At 38.8% G+C, this 18,876-nt stretch overlaps 1 protein-coding gene across 4 annotated transcripts in view; it reads left to right on the forward strand.

Annotated features, from left to right (window-relative positions):
• The window catches only part of CABIN1 (calcineurin binding protein 1), a 4,301,447-nt gene that overhangs the window by 600,701 nt on the left and 3,681,870 nt on the right, over positions 1-18,876 (forward strand). For all 4 annotated transcript variants that reach the window (XM_044068841.1, XM_044068840.1, XM_044068839.1 and 1 more), the window contains one exon: positions 13,800-13,949. In XM_044068841.1, the coding sequence (XP_043924776.1) occupies positions 13,800-13,949 (150 nt within the window). The remainder of the gene's footprint in view (positions 1-13,799; positions 13,950-18,876) is intronic.

Consider the following 18,876-nt stretch of genomic DNA (forward strand, 5'->3'; position numbering starts at 1 on the left):
AGATAAGGAGAGCAAGGTCATGGAGAGAATTGGGAAAAAGGTCTATACATCTGCTACTCTGGCCGTCAGTGCCATTAACTGTCAGACCCATATGGCCAAGTATTCTTTGGTTCTTCTTTCAGACACTGAAAAACAGTTGTCTGAGCTTCCCGACTCTCTCACTAAGGCTAAGCTTTCCTCCCTCCTCAGCTCAGGTTACACAGCATTCCATAAAGTGTAGTTATGCTGTGGAGGCATCTGCTAGAGCGACTGCATCTGGGTCAGTCCTGAGGAGGTATTCTTGGGTCAGGCTACAACCTTTGTCTGATGACATTAAGGCAAAAATCATGGATGCCCTCCTGGACAACAGAGCCTTGTTTGGTACATCAACTGTAGAGCTTTACAAATCTGTTCAGGAGAAGGGCAAAAAGTTGCAAGACCTGAAGCATGTCTTTGTCTCACCTGTGCCCAGGTTCCAGAGAAACTATCTTGCCAAGACCACCTTTGTTAGAAAGTCTGGTAGGCCCCATTCTTCCAAAGGTAAGAGGGACTCCAGGAAACAATTTTCCTCGAAATCTACCTCCTCTACTCCCACACAGAAACAGTCCTTTCAGGCTAAGCCAAGCCATTAACTCCTCTCTGTCTCCATCTCTAGCTCTCCTTGCTTGGAAACCGATAACCCAGGATTCTTGGGTCCTTTACATCATCCTGCAGTGATGCTTTATGGCGTGGAAGACTCTTCCTCCTTTCAGGGGCATTCCACAGCCTCCAAAACAACAAGCTTAGAACTCTTTCGCCACATCCTTTCCAACCTCCTTTCTCAGGGCACTATTCAGGTGAAGCTCCCCTCCCAAGTAGGAAAAGAGTTCTACTCCAGAATGCTCCTGGTACCCAGGAAGGATGGCCCTTGGAGACCTATTCTAGACCTCTCCCATCTAAATACCTAAAACTTTCCACCTTTTGTACGTTAGCCCTTCTCCCTCTTATCCTTCCTTAGGCATTCATGGTGTCACTGGACATCAAGGATGCCTGTCTTCATATTCCCATCCACCTACAGTTCAGGAAATTCCTTCGATTTGCTATTGCTTTATCATGCTTTCAGTTCTGTGCCTTGCTGTTTGGTTTGTCTATGGCCCCGAGGGTGTTCACAAAATGCTTAGCTCCTGTCATAGCCTTTTGCAGGCTGCAGGGCATGCTGATCTTTCCATACCTAGACAACCTTCTCCTCCAGGCTCAGACTCCAGACATCCTCCAGGAGAACCTCTCGTCTACAGTGTCACTGTTAGATAGTCTAGGATTCACAGTCAATTACCAGAAGTCTTCCCTGGTTCCTTCCCAAGAGCACATCTTTGTGGGTGGTAGGATCCAGTCAAGCAGGGTGATGGCTTCCTTACCCCCAGAAAAGGTCCAGCCCCTTACCTCCTACTTCCAGGACCTCTTGCTCCTACACTCCCTGACTGCCAGGGAGTTTCTTCTCCTCTTGGAGTTCATGGCTTCCACAACTCCCATTCTCCCCTTAGCCAAGTTGCACATGAGGAAATTCTAGTGTTTTTTGAGAACAGTTTGGGTACAACACTCCTACCCTCTGGAGTTTATCCTACTCCTGCCTTGCCTGAAAAAGAAATTACACTGGTGGATCTAACCGGTGTCAGGGAATCCAGGGCTACCTTTAACTGCCTCATCCCACTCAGGACCTCTACACAGATACATCAGACGTGGGATGGGGAGCAGCTCTGGACTCATGGAGGGTCAGAGATATCTGGTTCTTAGCCCAGAAAAGGGAGCATATCAATATAAAGGAGATGAGGGCCCTGATCTTCGCCCTACAATTCTTCAAACCCCATCTGTCCCTGGGTGTGTTGAGATGATTTACAAGACAATACCACAGTTCTGTGTTGTGTCAGCAAACAGGGAGGGACAATGTCCTACCTCCTGTACAGACTGGCCTGGGAAATTAGCTGTCCAGAGTCAAATTTCCCTTCTGGCGGTTTACATTCCCTCCACTCAGAATGTGGTGGCAGAATCACTGAGGAGGTCCATGACTCAATCCCACCAATGGATGCTTCACAAGAATGTGTTTCTGGACATAGTTTATGGATGGGGCATACCTCTGGTAGATCTCTTTGCCTCCTCCTTGAACAGGGAACTTCCCATGTTTTGTGCCAGGGTCCCAGACCCCTTGGCATGGAAGGTGGATGTCCTGTCATTCTCTTAGAAGGGGATGTTTCTTTATGCATTCCCCCCTTCCCAATTCTGTTGGATTTTCAACGGGATCTTTTGAAGGAACACCCAAAAATCTTGGTGGTGACTCCCTTTTGGCCAAGACAGCATTAGTTCCCCCTTCTTAATTTAGCCAAGGGCAGTCACCACAAGTTACCCCACAGAATGGACCTACTCACACAGGACAAGGTAACATTAGTTCATCCACAGATGTCAGCCCTGCAGCTGACTCTGTGGGTGATAGGGTTTTGATTCCCTTCAGACACCTTTTTTTGATTAAGTGCTACAAGTTCCGCAGAAGATCAGAAAGCCCACAACCAAGAAGTCCTATGTTTCCACATGGAAAGGGTTTTCCATCTGGTGTCTCAAAAAGGATTTACAACCACTGTTAGTGGATGTTCCAGTGGTCCTGTCCTGCCTGTGCAAATTACTGAAGAGTGGGCTGTCATACTCCTCAGTAAAGCTCATATTTCTGCTTGTCTGCCTGTGTCTCCCCCTTTAGCTTCCAAGTTGGAAGTTAAACTCTTAAAAGACATCATTCACATCAGACCACCAAAGAAACCAGTTCCCTCTCCTTGGAATCTCAACTTTGGCTTAGAAAATCTTTCACTGGCCCCTTTTGAGCCCTCAAGCTCTGCTTCCCTGCAACACTGCACTTGGAAAACAGTCCTTCTCATGGCCATTTCCTCTGCCAGAAGGGTATCTGAGTTGCAGGTTGACGTGTCCTCTTCCCCTTCACAGTTCCAGAAATAGGGTTTCCCTACACACTAACCTCTTCTTTATGCCCAAGGTGGTTGAGTTATCTCTCAATCAGTCCATCAGTCTTCCAACCTTTTTCCCCTCCCCTCAATCTTCTAGCAAGAGAATGCTACACACCTTTGATGTGCACAGACAACTCGGATATTCTCTGGATAAAACTAAACTTATTTGGAAATCTGACCGCCTATTTGTTTCTTATCACCCAAGGACCCTGAGCCAACCTGTTTCCAAGCAGACTATCTCCACTTGCATCTCCAAAACCATTTCCTTATGTTATGTAGCTCATGGAAAAATCTACAGTCTCCTATTAGGACACATTCCACTAGAACAATTGCTTCCTCTGCGGCCTTCTTTAAAGGCCGGGACACTTCCGATATCTTGCAAGAAGCTACTTGGTCCTCTCTTCATACTTTCACACAACATTATAAACTTGATGGCATTTCCAGGTCCAGAGCTGCTTTTGCCAGGGCTATTCTGCATGGGTTTGTGGAAAATGTTTCTGCTCCTCTGCCCAGTCTTTGTGTGCATGAGCTTTCGTACTCTCCCTCATGTTTTGAATACTGCAGCATATGAATAGAAGGACATAGAATAGTTGTGTAAAGTCTTATCATAACCATAGAAGTCCTTCTTTTCTATATGCTGCAGTATTACCCCCCCCCCCACCTTCCCCGTAATGCTTGCCTGTTACTGTGTCATGTTTTCCTTACCTTGGATCAGGCTGGTGCTTTTTGTGGCATTCAGTTTTGAGGTCTGGTATGTGCTGACATCAGGTTATACCCAAAGTCAGTCAGACCAAAAGAAACTCTGAAAGAATAACGGAACCAAAAGCAAAAAGGAAAAATTGTGAACAAAAGTAAATAGGTTCCACACTGCAAAGTAGAAAACAGAAATTCCTTCATTCCAATGCAGGGGTAAGCGCTTTCACAGATACAATCTGCTTCATCAGACCAAACACAGAAACACACATTAATTGCTCTTAAAAAGATTCAAAACAACCAATCAAAAATCAGAATGACATCATAATTAAAAGTTCATCATAATAATTAGGACAGATCTCTGAAAGTCACAATAAAATATGTATAGAAAAAACATAAACTAATAAATAGTTACACGTAAATGTAATTGTAAATAAGTATAAATATTACTAAAATCTATAGATAAAAATACAAATATATACACACTAAAAACTTCTTGAGATGTATAGAAAAATACACACGTGTGTGTATATGTATATATGTATATATATATATATATATATATATATGTGTGTGTGTGTATATATATATATATATATATATATATATATATATATATATATATATATATATATATATATAGATAGATATAGATATAAAAACACATACATGTAAAAATTAGTGTTTCAAAGCCTTAAGAAAAGGCTTAAGGGAAACTCTGTTATTTAAACCTGGAGGTTTATCAGCTTGAAACTTCAGGATCCACTTTTGTTCATTAGATTCTGTTTTATTTCTAATGTCACCTCCCCTCATGGTACTACAAACAACTTCCAAGACTAGAAACTTAAATTTGTGGCCTTCTCCTTCTTTAGCAACATGTACAGCTAAAGCACTAGTTTTTTTGTTGTTTCTAATATCTCTACGGTGTTCGAGTATTCCATTCTTGAACACTCTATTGGTCTTACCTACGTAATAAGAAAAACAAACCATACAGTAACAAAAATAAACGTTTTGGGTTTGGCAATCTGCATAAAAATTACTTTCTATTGTAAAACCTGAGGATGGATGGATAAATTGACCTCGCATATGTATGTGGCTGCATGCAGATACATGGTAGGGTTGAATATAACTAGACTTGTAGCACAATTGTTGTTTGTGTCCTATTGTTTCTAAATGTAAAGGCCTGTTCATGGCCTATCACTCCCTCCAATTCATGCACAGTGGATAAGATAACCCAGTTGATTTTAACAACCTCACATGCTAAACAGATGTCACTAGCAAATGCTAGTGGCATCCTAATCTTATCATTACCGTTGGACCTAAAGGTGCTTTCATTGACAGGTGCAGCATTAATAGATGTAGACCTTTCTTTTTCCCTTTGAATACTAATGCATCTAGCAGTGGGATCTCAGCTATTAATGCTGCAGCTGTCAGTGAAAGTACCCTACCATGTATCTGATAGACTGGGTACACATACTTGTAGAAGGTGTGCAGCATACAGCCACATACATATGGGAGGTCAATTTATCCATCCACCCTCAGGTTTTACAATAGAAAGTAATTTTTATGCAGATTGCCAAACCCAAAACATTGTTTATTTTTGTTACTGTGTGGTTTTTAAATAATAAAGTTTCCCTTAAGCCTTTTCTTAAGGCTAAGGCTTTGAAACACTAATTTTACATGTATGTGTTTTTTATATATATATATATATATATATATATATATATATATATATATACATATACATATATATATATATATATATATATATATATATTTATTTCTGTATACCTTTTAAGAAGTTTTTAGTGTATATATTTGTATTTTTATCTATAGATTTTAGTAATATTTATACTTATTTACAATTGCATTTATGTGTAACTATTTATTAGTTTTTTTCTATACATATTTTATTGTGACTTTCAGAGATCTGTCCTAATTATGATGAACGTTTAATTATGATGTCATTCTCATTTTTGATTGGCTGTTTTGAATCTTTTTAAAACCAATTAATGTGTGTTTCTGTGTTTGGTCTGATGAAGCAGATTGTATTTGTGAAAGTGCTTACCCCTGCATTTGAATAAAGGAATTTCTGTTTTCTACTTTGCCGTGTGGAACCCATTTGCTTTTGTTCACAATATACCCAAAGTCAATTTATGATCGACGTACACATGAATACCGTGAGATATCGCACGTTCCTCACATAGCTCAATCCTCACAGTAGCATTAGACTTTTGTATACTGGCCGGGCGTACAAGTCTGCCAAAGACGGACTCCCTCATGTTATAAATACTGCAGCATATAGAAGAGAAGGACATCTATGGTTATTGTAGGATTTTACACAACTATTCTTTCTTTGTAACCAGTTTAATCGTACCTCTTTCACCTAGATTTTTAAGTTGATATGCAAGGCATTGGACATTCTGTTCAAAACAACTGGAAGATTTTACAGGGGCAACAGGAGAGAGTAGAAAATGTGAGACAAGCCCCATGATTTGTATGTAATAAAAAAAAAAACAGCAAATATTTATTTATTTATTTTTGACATTTGTTTACCAGGATTGTCCGACTTGACAGCTGGTGTCCGTTTTCAGTGGAGGCCCAGGGAGAAAAGTTCCACAAGTTCAGTAGTTACAACATTTATTGATAACAGAAACAAGTTACGGAAGAATTGTTAACATTGTATTACAAGGTGTAACAATGTTACACGGAGATATTAGAACTCCTTGGAGAAAGTCATTAGGAGCTCTGACAGTAACAATGTGCTCAATGTACCAAATGGTAATTATGTATGCATTCTATGCAAATACTTTTAAATTGATGTCAAATAGCAAATATGCAAGTGTTCCTAACTAGCAAGACTCTGGGTGATTGTTGTGTCTTTCGGCTTTTCCTGGTTAGGGGACAGCACAGTGGAACTCCGGTCCGCTAATGATTGGTAGTTGATTTTTACGTGCTGAGTTACCAGCCCTGACGCACAACCTTCAACGAAGGTACGCCCATTCACACGTCTCCACGCAGAAGACGCTCTAGCTGAAAATCGAACCGGACAGCGTCTTACTGTGAGACTACTGCTACCGCAGCACTACTGATCATATTAACTGTTCATGTTCTTATGTGGTATATTTTGCTCAATGTAAATCTTGTCCTGCGTGCTATCTGAGAAAATCAACTAGAAGTTTACCATGAAACATTTACATACACTTCTGTATTTTTTGTAAACAACACAACTAATGCTGTTTTTAAACACTCGTCTGTTTGTCTAAATTACAAGAGATTTTCTTTCTGCTAGACCACAGTAATATTGAAATATAAGGTGGTGATTCTGACTCAAAGATAGAAATTAGAGGGCTTCTTTAGCAACTTTGGTTTAAAACTTCTTTTGCAGTCTTCTAAGGTGGTTGCACAGTGATCAACAGGTTGGTTTCAGCTCTCCCAGTGTGAAAAAAGGAGAGATGAGGGCTAATAATTCTGCCATTTTTACTAAAATTCAGTTACTGGCTATTCAGACCACTGCCTTGATGATAGCAAAGAAGAAACAGAGAACCCGAAAGATAATTGGCTAGAAAATGTGAAAAGAAAACCCTGACTGAGAAGAATGCTACAACTGTTCAGCAAAAAGCAGGTGAAACTCCAGCTTTGGTTTAAGAGATGGATTTCAGTAATTTAGAGTAAAAATAAATCAAATGTGCTCAGAACTGATTTAAAATAAATAAAACATTGAAGGAGTGCAGCAACTCAAAAACAAATGGCTGGAATAAATTGAAGAAGCATTAAACAGCTATTCAGATGAACTCATAAAACTCCAGAAATCAGAGGTTGAAATGAAGAAAAGGTTGCCCGAATACGAGGTTGATCAAAAAGATCAGTTAAGAATGGTAGGGTTAGAGGACAGAGCATGCAGACAAAACCTGAGATTTTCTGCTGTACAAGAGAAACTGGAAAGAATAAACTGCATTAATTTTATGAATGTACAAGTAATTGGACAGATATTCCATACTAGGATTTGACAATTGAACGAGCACATCTGTATGCTCTAAACCTGGACATGAGAAAGCAGCCAAGACCTGCATTAGTAAAGATGCAATCGTACCATCAGAAAGAGTGGATTCTGACAAAAGTGTGGCAGATGGGCAAGTGTTAAAAATTCAAGACAGTAGAGTGTTTGTGGAAAATGATTAGTCACTGTACACCTGACAGAAGGGAAGAAAATTTATCCAAGCAATTAGAGAATGTCACAAGGTAGGTGTGAGATTTAAGCTGTTGTATCTAGCTGTCTTCAGAATATTTTTCTTGGAGGATCAAAGTCATTTTTGATGCAAAACAGGCTAAAGAAGAAATACAAAAGTTTGTGTGACAAAAGGTGAGCCATCAAACAGAAGGGGACTCTGCTTGTAACCTTTCTGATAATAAAGCTCATTGAGAGACTTTGCCAGTGAAGCCAACTGGAGTTGTCTAGAAGACTCTGGAGTACCTTTTACTTGACCTGGAGTCGGAAGTTGGAGCTGAACAGGAAGACCAGTGACACTAAAATTAGTGAATAAATGTGCAATTTTAAAGCATCAGTCATGTTGATCAAGAATGGCTCTACAAGAAAAAGTTGAAAGATTGTACTTTTGTTGACTTTGTTAAACTTGGAGGAGGATTTAAAGATATATACCCCACTTCATGTTATTGATGTTTGGAAGAACTCTAAAAGGAAAAAAAAAGGAAAAAGTAACTAAGTAAAACAATTTGTGTTAACAGTGTTTGTATAAAACATTTAATGATGTCAATTGGATGTTATATAATAAAGCATTTACTATATAACATGCTGTTTATATATAGTAAAGCATTTTCAGTGATTTTTGTATGGGATAAAGATGTTGACATTAACAAGTACTTTTTTCTTTTTTAGTTTTAAGAAATTTAGGCAGTACAATGTAACAAAAGAAAGGCTGGACAAAATTAATATGCTGTAGTCTTAGGCTGTTGAGGTGGGAAATGGTGTAAAGTGCACTGATTATATTATATGTAGAGTTCAGATGTTTAATTTTGCATAGGTGAATGTCTGGATTAATACCCTTGGCTTAATCTAATATTTTTTTTGTGTAAACAGCTGGACCTTAAAATAGGAGAATACTTTGAATATAATGGAAAATTATACTTCAACTATTAAATGGTCAGTATGAGTTGAGAAGTTTGCAGCTGTACATTCTGTAATGTTTCCATGGTGAGAAGCTGAATAGAGGTGTAGGCAATAAACTAAGAGCTCCTGACATTTTCTAAGGGAATCATAATAGGGAATCATAACATTAAAATATACAAGGGCAAGAAGTTCAGTAAAAAAAAATAATTTTTGAAACTGCTGGAAGTGAGTAAAAGATAGCAGGTTTCCTGGTACCTAAATACTTCACTGCATTTACTAGAACAGTGTACAGTCTAGTTTTATTTAGAGGTAGTCGGTGCACTTTTTCTTAAGGTTAAAAGTTATGGTTTTCTGAAAACAATTAAGCTGTTTTTCACATCTGAGAAGGGAGTAAAGATAAGGCAAGAACAGACAGCAGTTAGTGTAAGTAGGAGCACAGGCCTTAACATATGCTTTATAATGGATGGCCATAATTGTAGGTTAGATAATGCCTGTGAGTGCAGCTGTGCATTTGGGAGAATTGCACCTATCAGAAGGATTATATTTCATTATTTGAAGATGTACACAGCTTTGTATGCTTGTTTCAAGTTAATAGGTTCTGAGGGTGTGTGTGTGTTTTTTGTTTGAGGGTTTTCGTAAAAAAAAAAAAAAAAGTGCAAAATGGGGTTCCTATCAAGAAATCGAGCAGGATGAAGAGCGAACAGCTTTAACATCGGAAATGCCATTCATCAATGTGTTTTTTGTAAGATCATAGTACAGTGAAGGTAGGAAAATTTGCCCTTTCCTCACCGTAGTGCAATCTCGGAGTTGGTATATATAATTAACGGGGAGTGGGGGGGGCACAGCCCCCCACAGGAGCAACTTCGAGGTATGGCATTTTTGATGTTTAAGCGTTCGCTCTCCAGTCTTTCCGATCTCATAATGTAGACTCGTAAAATGTGACATGGGTTCAAATGGAGATGACATGAAACAAGTGTATAAAAGATCAACCTGCCAAACATTAGTGGAGGTATGCAATACAAAAGCTGAAATAGACTATAGTGGAGATATTTTGGAAATTTTATGAAAGTTTGTACAAAGAACAGAAATGTGGAAATCAAGAAAGAACACTAATGGAATTATTTTTTGAAGACACAAGTATGCCAAGGTTAGAAATAGATGAGGCTCAATAGTTAAGATAGGAGGAAATGAGATAAAAGCTGTGGCGTTTAATCAGTCTCTGGAAAGTCTCCAGAGATAGATGGTATTACTCTGGAAGTTTGGCAGGTAGGATGGAATAAAGTGATATAGATCTGGAAGGCTTTGTTTAACAGTATTTTGAAAGAAGGAGAAGCACCAATATCATAGAAGAAAGCTGTGGTGGCTATAGTGACTAAAGATGGCAAAGATCCATCAGAGCCAGCTTTTATATAGGACAAATTCAATTTTAAAATGTGATTATAAAGTGTTCATGTCTATAATAGCTAAAAGAATGGCAGAAGGGTTGCCAAAATTGATAGATATGAATCAGTGTGATTTTGTGCAGGGGAAGTACACATTTGACAAAATTAATAAAACACAATGATCCAGATGAAAGCAGAATGTAAGAAAATCCTGTTTTTGGTGGGTCTTGATACAGAGAAAGTGTTTGATAGAGATGGGATTTTATGAGTAGGGCAATGGAAGCATTTGCATTCCCTGATATAGTAATAAGGTTAATTAAGAGGATTTATATGATGGATCAGAGGCAAGAATTTAAGTGTAAGGGTTCCTGCCTGACCAGCTAAGTCTGAGCAGAGGATCCAGGTTGGGGTGTCCGCTTTCCTTTTATTTTACTTTGCATTTAGAACCATTTGCAGAGAAAACAAGGGACTCAGAAATTCAAGCATGTAATTGGTCTGGTAATCAGGAAAAGTTAGCCTTGTTTGCATACAATATTTTCTACCTGATATTACCAGGAAAAGACATTTTAGTGTTGTGGAACAATTTAAGACAGTTTTGAGTCTTTTTGAGACATAACATTAATCAAAATAACCATGTACTCACACTTGAATTGGTTCAGCAATTCCCATATTTATGAGGACACAAAATTAAGTATTTAAGAATTTGTATTAAAAGCATTCTGTTATGGCAGCTAAGGTTATGTAGGAAGAACATATATATATATATATATATATATATATATATATATATATATATATATATATATATATATATATATATATATATATGGATAGCAAGATACAAGCAGTGAAAATGTTTTTAGTCCCTTTAAGCTGTATATACAGGTCAGGCATATTTTTATCAACCAAAGGAGAAGTTGTGGACCACAGTTAGAGTTGAAGGAATTTTTGTGAGAGGGGAGGCGAGCAGGGATCAAGTGGGTTAAGTTGATCCTTCTAATAGAACAACATTGTTTAGGATTACCTGCTTTAAAGGGATTGTGTGTGTGTGTGTGTGTGTGTGTGTGTATATATGTGTATATATATATATATATATATATATATATATATATATATATATATATATATATATATATGCACACACTCACAAGCTTTAACTCAGATGGAAAGGGATGATGGATGCAGATCCTTCAGGAGAATAATAGGCATATCGAATAGTATATTCATAAAGTAGCAGAAAGTATTTTAAGAGCCAAGCCAGCAAGCACAATAATGGAGAAAGGAGATTCTGCTTATAGGCAATAAGGGCCTGGAATTTACTGGAGAAACTTGGCAAAAGATCCAAGGTACTGGGAGCATATAACTAGAGAGGTAAAGGTGTGTGAGAATGCAAAGAAGCCAATAAAATATTTGGACTGCATGTTAGAGGCTGTCTTCCCTGTCAAGGATTGATTTGATAAGAGTATTGGCAAATTGAAAGGGATAGGGGAATCCTAAGTGAAAAGTTTGTTGTAGTAGGGTTTTTAGCTGGATGTAGAACAGAAGTTCTTGAAAAGGGATGATTAGTCGGGTGTATAAAATATTGCACTACAAGTATAGGAACCAATCAGAGGAAGTTAGAAAAGATTGGATGAGAGATTGGATACGTAATTGACATGAAACAATGGGAGGACATATATTTTGCTCCCAAATATACAACAGAGTCTAGAAAATGTAGGATTTTTGCTTGGAAGTTTTTGAATAGGTATGTTTATACCCAATGCAGAATCCAAAGAAATTTTCCTCAGGTAGATGCCAAATTTTAAAACTGTGATGGAGAATAAAGAAGTAACTGGGAACAGATGTTTTAGTATTGTAATGAGTTGTCAGACTTTAACAAGTCCCTTTAATATTGCCATTTAATATTGAGTGAGCATATGGATGTATCTAAGGAAGTTATTTTTGAGCTGGTAGACGGGATGTGAATTGCCTAGACATTTTAAGGCCTTGTTACGTTTAATTCTGGTGACTGCCAAATAAAGCAGTTACTAGAAAATGGAAGTTGAAGTCTAAACTGTATTTAAAGTATTCAATAATAATGTAACAGATAAAAGAACTGAAAGGGGATCTTTAGGAAAGAGTATGAGCAAATTATATAGAAAAATGGAAATTGTGGGAACAATATTCGCAGAATAATGTTTTGGAGGAGAAGGAAGGTTTAAGTGAATGCAGGAAGTGAGCAGTTTATATAATTTTGGGTTGATAGCTGTACAGCAGAATATATTTGATGTAAAACGTCTACAGCTGTGAATGTTAATATGTTTTTTCTTTAATGTAAATGCATATTTGCGTGTCATAAATGATAACTTAGAGGTATTTAAAAAAATGTTCTTTTCCAGGCTTAAGTTATTGTATAGTCATGAAGCACATATTGAAAGAGAAAGTTTGAAAACTCTGCTTTATATGATTGTTTGCATGTGATTTTCAGATCTTAGGTTATTTAACTGAGTTTGGTTGTTGTATTATTGAGATGAAGTATTTGTAGAAAAGACCAAAATGTTGTAAAGTAAAAATTATAGTCCATTTGTGACTCAGTTACTTTGGTGTTTTCATTATTGGGACTATTATAATATCATTATGGTGGGAAGAGGTAAAACTGTTCTAACAACCTGAATGAGATTGGACGTGTATCTTTCTATTTTACACGTCATTTTTAAGATAGACAAATGTCTGTCATTTATTCATTTTCCCATTGTTTTTAACATTGTGCATGCTCAGATGCTTAACAGGCAAATGGTTAGGATCAGCAGTTAACAAGAGCTACAGCACATTGGTTTACAAGCTCAAATTACTGTAGTTGGTGTAAATATAATTAAAATGATTTGAAACATCAGCACTCTGGCAGAAATAATAACTACAGCTTAATAACACTAGCCATCCAAGATGTATAGATACTACTGCGTAAAAATACAAGTATTTTTTTTTCTTGATGTGCATAGTCGGCCATTGCTTACAGGTTTGCCCAAGTGCTTTTGTTATCATATATACATGAAACATGCGCAGATTGTTTTTAAAAAGAAATTTGATCTAAAACATGATATTCAGTTTAGAGACATAAACTGCCTTTTCTTTCTTTTTTTTTTCTTTTCTGTTTTTACAAATATCTGGCTCCACATATGACTGTCTGCATTGTCTTATATGTTTTCTTTTGTGTCTTGCCTTTTAGTTGATGATGTCCACCTCACCTAGAACTTTCTTGCCTGCATGTAAACTACCCCTAGATTAGAGAGTAGTTGCTAATGGGAGTTTTGTGCAATTCCTTGCATGGAGATTGACCTGATAGAATGTTCCTTTCACTTCTGTGTGTTTGTCTCATGCCTTTCAGACAGTAGTTGAGAACTTAATGCAGGTGTCTCGGAACCCAAACAAGAGGATATGAAGTGGAAAAGTAATGAGTGCTGACTTTGTTAGCAGGCTACCTTCTTAGTGATGAATTTTGTTTGGCAGTATAGCAAATGTCAGAGCCATCTTTTTAAAATAGAATTTCGGTTTTAAGATTATTTTTTTAAATAGTCCTGTTGTAGAATGTTGGTAGTAACCAGTAAACAGGAGAGATGTCTTGTTTTTCAGCCATTCCTGTTTTTCTCATTCTTTCAGTGATATGTCTATTCATGATGTGGATGTAAAGACAGCAGAAGCTAAGAAGATTGTGGATGATGCACTGGAGCTGCGCAGGAAGAGGCGGGCATTGGTGGTGCGAGAAGAGGAACCAGATTTGAAACTCGTCCACCCTATACCTTATTTCTCGTATGTTTTCCTATTTATATTAATGATGGTGTGAGTGGTGGAGGGGGGGGGGGTTAAAGAATGAGAGATGCAGAAAAGTTGAGTAATGAATGGGGATTATTTTCATGGAAGAAAAGCTTTTCCCCAGTAGTTAAGGGTGGGACATACTCATTTCTGAATTTACTTGATGATCTCTATTGTGATGATTTTTATTTATTTGTATTTTATTCCTTTGATAACCAGGTAAGCACAGTGCATATAATAGTCTTTTTCTAGGGGTTACCCACAAGCAGTGTTTGGTTAAATGACTTGCCTCAGACGTTGTACAAGAGGCAAGTGGAAGTGGATGGAATCAAACCCTGTACCATAGAATACAGGAAGTAACTCTTAAAAAGCAGAGCCTTAGTCCTGTGCACCACCAGACAAGTTTGCCACCAATAAGTGGGTTAAAGTTTTACTGAACAATTCCCCAATACATCTCCCGAAAAACATCGGCCACGATGTACTGCATTCCTTCCTTTATCTTATAAGCAGACCCTGTCTTTGTTCAGGACAAAGTCGTTACTTGGTGAAGACGAAGGTGCCAGCACCAGATGCTGACGCTCACCACACAAAAAAACATTTCCATCATCGCTGTTTTTGTTAATCAGCTGTTATCTGAATGTTGTGGTTCTCTTTTCCCTACATTTGTGCATAGGAACTACAGCTAATTTCTTTACCAGTCCTTCTGTACTGCTGGGCTGCCTACTTTTGTCCCTTTCTTGAAGTACATTGTTTCTCCTCCTCCTGCATTTTTTTCTTTCTTAAAACTATACCTCCTCATGTTCCACTGTTACCCATCGGGGGATCTGCATCTTCACGTATCTTTCCCTCCTCAGATTCCTGGGTGGACCTTCCTTTCTACTTAGTTTATTTTTCTCTGATTCTTCTTCACTTTGGCATGCCCTGTCTTCCTTGTTCTGGCCTTGAACCATGAACAGAGACAGCACAGTTCAACAAAACTACATGATGTGTGCTATAGTGACTGCTGTTAAATAAAAAAAAGAAGCAGTTGGACTTCCAAATATTTATTTTGTAGCCTTCTCAATGACTCAGGTGCCTTCAGCAGGAGCCCTGCAGGCAGCTTAACGAAAAAGAGCTGCAGAAAGAACAGTGGAAAGGGTCTCTTCTGTATTGTCAGGGTCTGCTACTTTTTTTCCAAAACGCATATTGTGATACCATATCTGGAGGTTTAGGTAGTAGTAAATATTTTGATGGTTAATTGGAAGCTGCAGTAAGGACAGATGGAAATTTATTGCTGTATCGTGATCCCAGATGTGTGTACAGGTAAGTGTGGAGGAGATATGATTATTATTCTTTCAGCCTGTCACATATGTAACTGTTTATGATCTGTATAAAAAAAGGTATAAAAATGTATACCTACATAGGTTCCTACAGAACACAGCAAGAGTAGAAGTGAGTAACATTTTGTAGGAAGTTGAATTGTATGCTTTTCAGTATCAAGTTAAATTTACAAAGATGATGTTTCAACAAAATTGATTGAAGGCAGTAATGAATTGTTGCATATGAGTTTACGTGATTGTGAAGAATAACCATTGGATTAAAGTGAATGTTCCAAACAAGAGAATGAAGGATTTTGGAGCATGTTGTGAGGATACCAAATGAGCCTAATGTGGATATTAAGTCTAATTATTTTGGCTTTTGAACAAGAGGTTTTATGAAAAATGAAATGATGAGCTGTGTCTAACTGTAGGAGTTGTAAAATGCATTTCATTCTGTGCGTAATGGCCGACATTAAAAGAGTTTAAAATGTTAAAAATTAATTTATTGTGAGATGAACAGATAAGAGTTGTAGTATAGTTGTTTTGAATAGGGAACATTATATAAAAATTTGTAAGTTAGGAACTATAGATGTTCTTCATATTTCACTGTTGCAGTCATCATACTTGGGTTTATCTGCCTGCAGGTAGCACTCAGTTGGCCCATATACCAGAGACTTGGTATTTTTGCATCGGTTGCTGTCGCTCCAGGTCTGACTTCAGGGTTGTCAGGGGTATAAAAACAGGCAGCCGACTTCATTACATCAGTCTTTCTTGCCGAGGAGACCGAAGCAGAAGCAGTTCACATGAGTGCCGGTCGGCCTCTACCTGAGTTTTCGTTTCCGAATTGAATCATCTTGAAGTCTTCTAAAGCTAAGTACCCAGTTGGGGATCCTTTTTTCTTGCTCTAAACAATGTCAGAAAAAGTTAACAATTGTCTTGCCTGTGGAAAGCAAATACTACACCAAGATTTCCATTCTTACTGCGTCACCTGTTTAGGCCCAGACCACGGTGTTCCTCGCTGTCGGGTTTGTGCTTTGTTCAATGCCCGAACTATTTGTCGTCGGGCCCTTATTGTCGCTAAATACTTTCACTCTCGATCTCCATATTCCAAAATGGCTTCGGTAAGCCATCTGACTACTGATCTTCAGAAAAAACATAAGGATAAAGACAGAGACAAGACTGCACAGGTCCAACATTGCCACCAACACGTCCATTAAGTCGCCAGTTTGCCGGTATTCAGCCGCTTTCACAGCCCCTGAGACCCATTCGGAGTCCAGTATGCCGCAAGACTCTTCTTTGACTACGGAACCAGTGGATGTCTCTACCTTGGATGGGTCCAGAGCTGCTGTGCAGGCACCAGCTTCTGAGCAAGTTCTTCACATAACTGATCCTAGACACAAACCGACGACTTCTTTCGCATCTTCAGTTTTGTCTAAAACTACCGAGTTTCTAAGGCCTAGAGTACGAGCTACGCCTAAAAAACTGACAACCTAATCTCAAGCACCTGTTTCCTTGCCACAATCTCAGATGCTTAAAATGGCAGAAGACCTGATCATGCTGATTAGGGGAAGCCAGCCTTCCCCTTCTAAGAGGAAAAGAGACATTTCCCCAGCAGCTTTAACTGAGCAAGAGTCCGATGACTCTGACGTTTCTGAATATGAAGACATGCCTTCATGTGCTTATGAGGATTTAGATGCAGAGGAATCCATTCACTCTGCTTCCCCTCTAGAGGATTTTTCTTTTGGTGAAACCCTTTATACTTTGACAGCATTTCCACTGGGAATGCCAGGATTATCCTCAGTCTAAAAAGATACTCGGAGAATTTTTAGATTTGCCACAACATAAACCTTTAGCTATCTTTCCTGTTCTGGATGTTGTGGATGATGTCTTTATGGAATCCAGTCTGACTCCTGATACTGTACTCCCTGCTCCAAGGAAACCAGACAGGTACTACAGAGTCCCTGACTCTCAGAAATTTATTTTCAAAAATCCTACTGCTGACCCAGAGGTAATTTCCCAAGGGTCTAAAGGTATACAAGCAACTACAGCTAAGAATCCCACCCCTTCAGACAGGGATTCCCAAGCTTTAGACAGATGGGGTAAAAAAGTATACACTTCTGCAACTCTAGCCATTAGGGCATTGAATCGCCAGTTTTACATGCCGAAATACCAGCAATATATTATGGAACTTCTTAAGCAAACATTATCCACCTTTACAAACTGTGTAGAAAATAAAGAATTACAGGAGCTTATGCATTCTGCAAGCCAAGTCAGCAAGCATACCTTGCAATGTGGGTTTGATGCCCTAGAAGCATCTTGCAGGGCGACAGGCACTGGTTCTGTACTGCGAAGGGATGCTTGGCTTAAGGAACAGACCTTACCAGACCATGTCAAATCAAAATTATTAGACGCTCCTTTGAATAAGAACAATTTGTTTGGCACCAAAGCAGAAGAGGTTCTAAAAAGATGGAAGAAAAAGCAAAGTCTATGCAGACAGTCAAAGATTTTTTTGCAGGTGCAGCCGCCAAGATTCAGTAGGCATTGCCCCTCGAAACATTGGTCCTTTCCAGACCCTTCAAAGCCATCTCAAACTAGACCCAGGGGAAGCAGACCCCTCAGATTACAGTCTCAGGGTATGCAGAGGTCTAAGCAATGGAGTACCTCCACTTTTAAAACAGGAAGTGCTAAGCCACCCCCTTATGGAAAGAATTCACAATGACTTCTCACCTCCACTCCTCACCTCTGGCCCAATTGCTGTGTCCCTAGGAGGAAAACATGCCCACCATGCAAAGAACTGGACCTACATCACCAAAGACTGATGGGTCCTCAACGTATCCCAGGGGTACAAATTTTACTTCTACACACTGCCAACCCCGAAAGGGTTCCCAGACCTTCCTACAAACCAGTGGGCAGAGGCACAAAACCAAGTTCAATCCCTGATCTCCATAAGGGCAATTCAACCTGTTCCTGCAGAAAAATAGGTCAAGGGTTTTATTTCAGACTTTTTCTGGTACCCAGAAAAGAGAGCACTTGGTACCCAGTCCTAGATCTTTCCATTCTAAACACCTTCCTGGTGGTACCAAAATTCAAAATGCTTACCCTTCAGCAACTTCTTCCAATGCTGTCCAAAGTGGCCTGGTTAGCCACCCTAGATCTAAAAGAAGCCTATCTGCACATCCCTATCAGGGAATCATGCAGGAAAAATCTACATTTCAGGGCAGGATCTATGCATTATCAGTTTGCTGCACTTCCCTTTGGCTTCTCCACTGCTCTAAGTCTTCACAAAATGCTTGGCTCCAGCCATTGCCTATTGCAGACAGATAAATGTTCAAATATACCCTTACTTGGACGATTGTCTGATTCAGGCAGACAGTCAGGAAAAGCTGTTGCAGCACCTGACATTTGTAAATAACCTTCTAACCTCCCTGGAGTTACACTATCAATGAAAAAAAAAATCATATTTAGTCCCCAGTCAAAAGACTGTATTCCTGGGATCAAGCTTGGACACAGCATCCCAGATGGCATTCCTTACTCAAGAAAAACAAGCCTATCTAACAGGCTACTTCACTCAAATGGCCACCAGAACCCAGCTATCCGCAAGGAAAATCCTGCAGGCTCTAGGGTCC

Source organism: Protopterus annectens, chromosome 4.part0 (genome assembly GCF_019279795.1).
Source record: "Protopterus annectens isolate FY-2018-M chromosome 4.part0, PAN1.0, whole genome shotgun sequence".
Taxonomy (NCBI): domain Eukaryota; kingdom Metazoa; phylum Chordata; order Ceratodontiformes; family Protopteridae; genus Protopterus; species Protopterus annectens.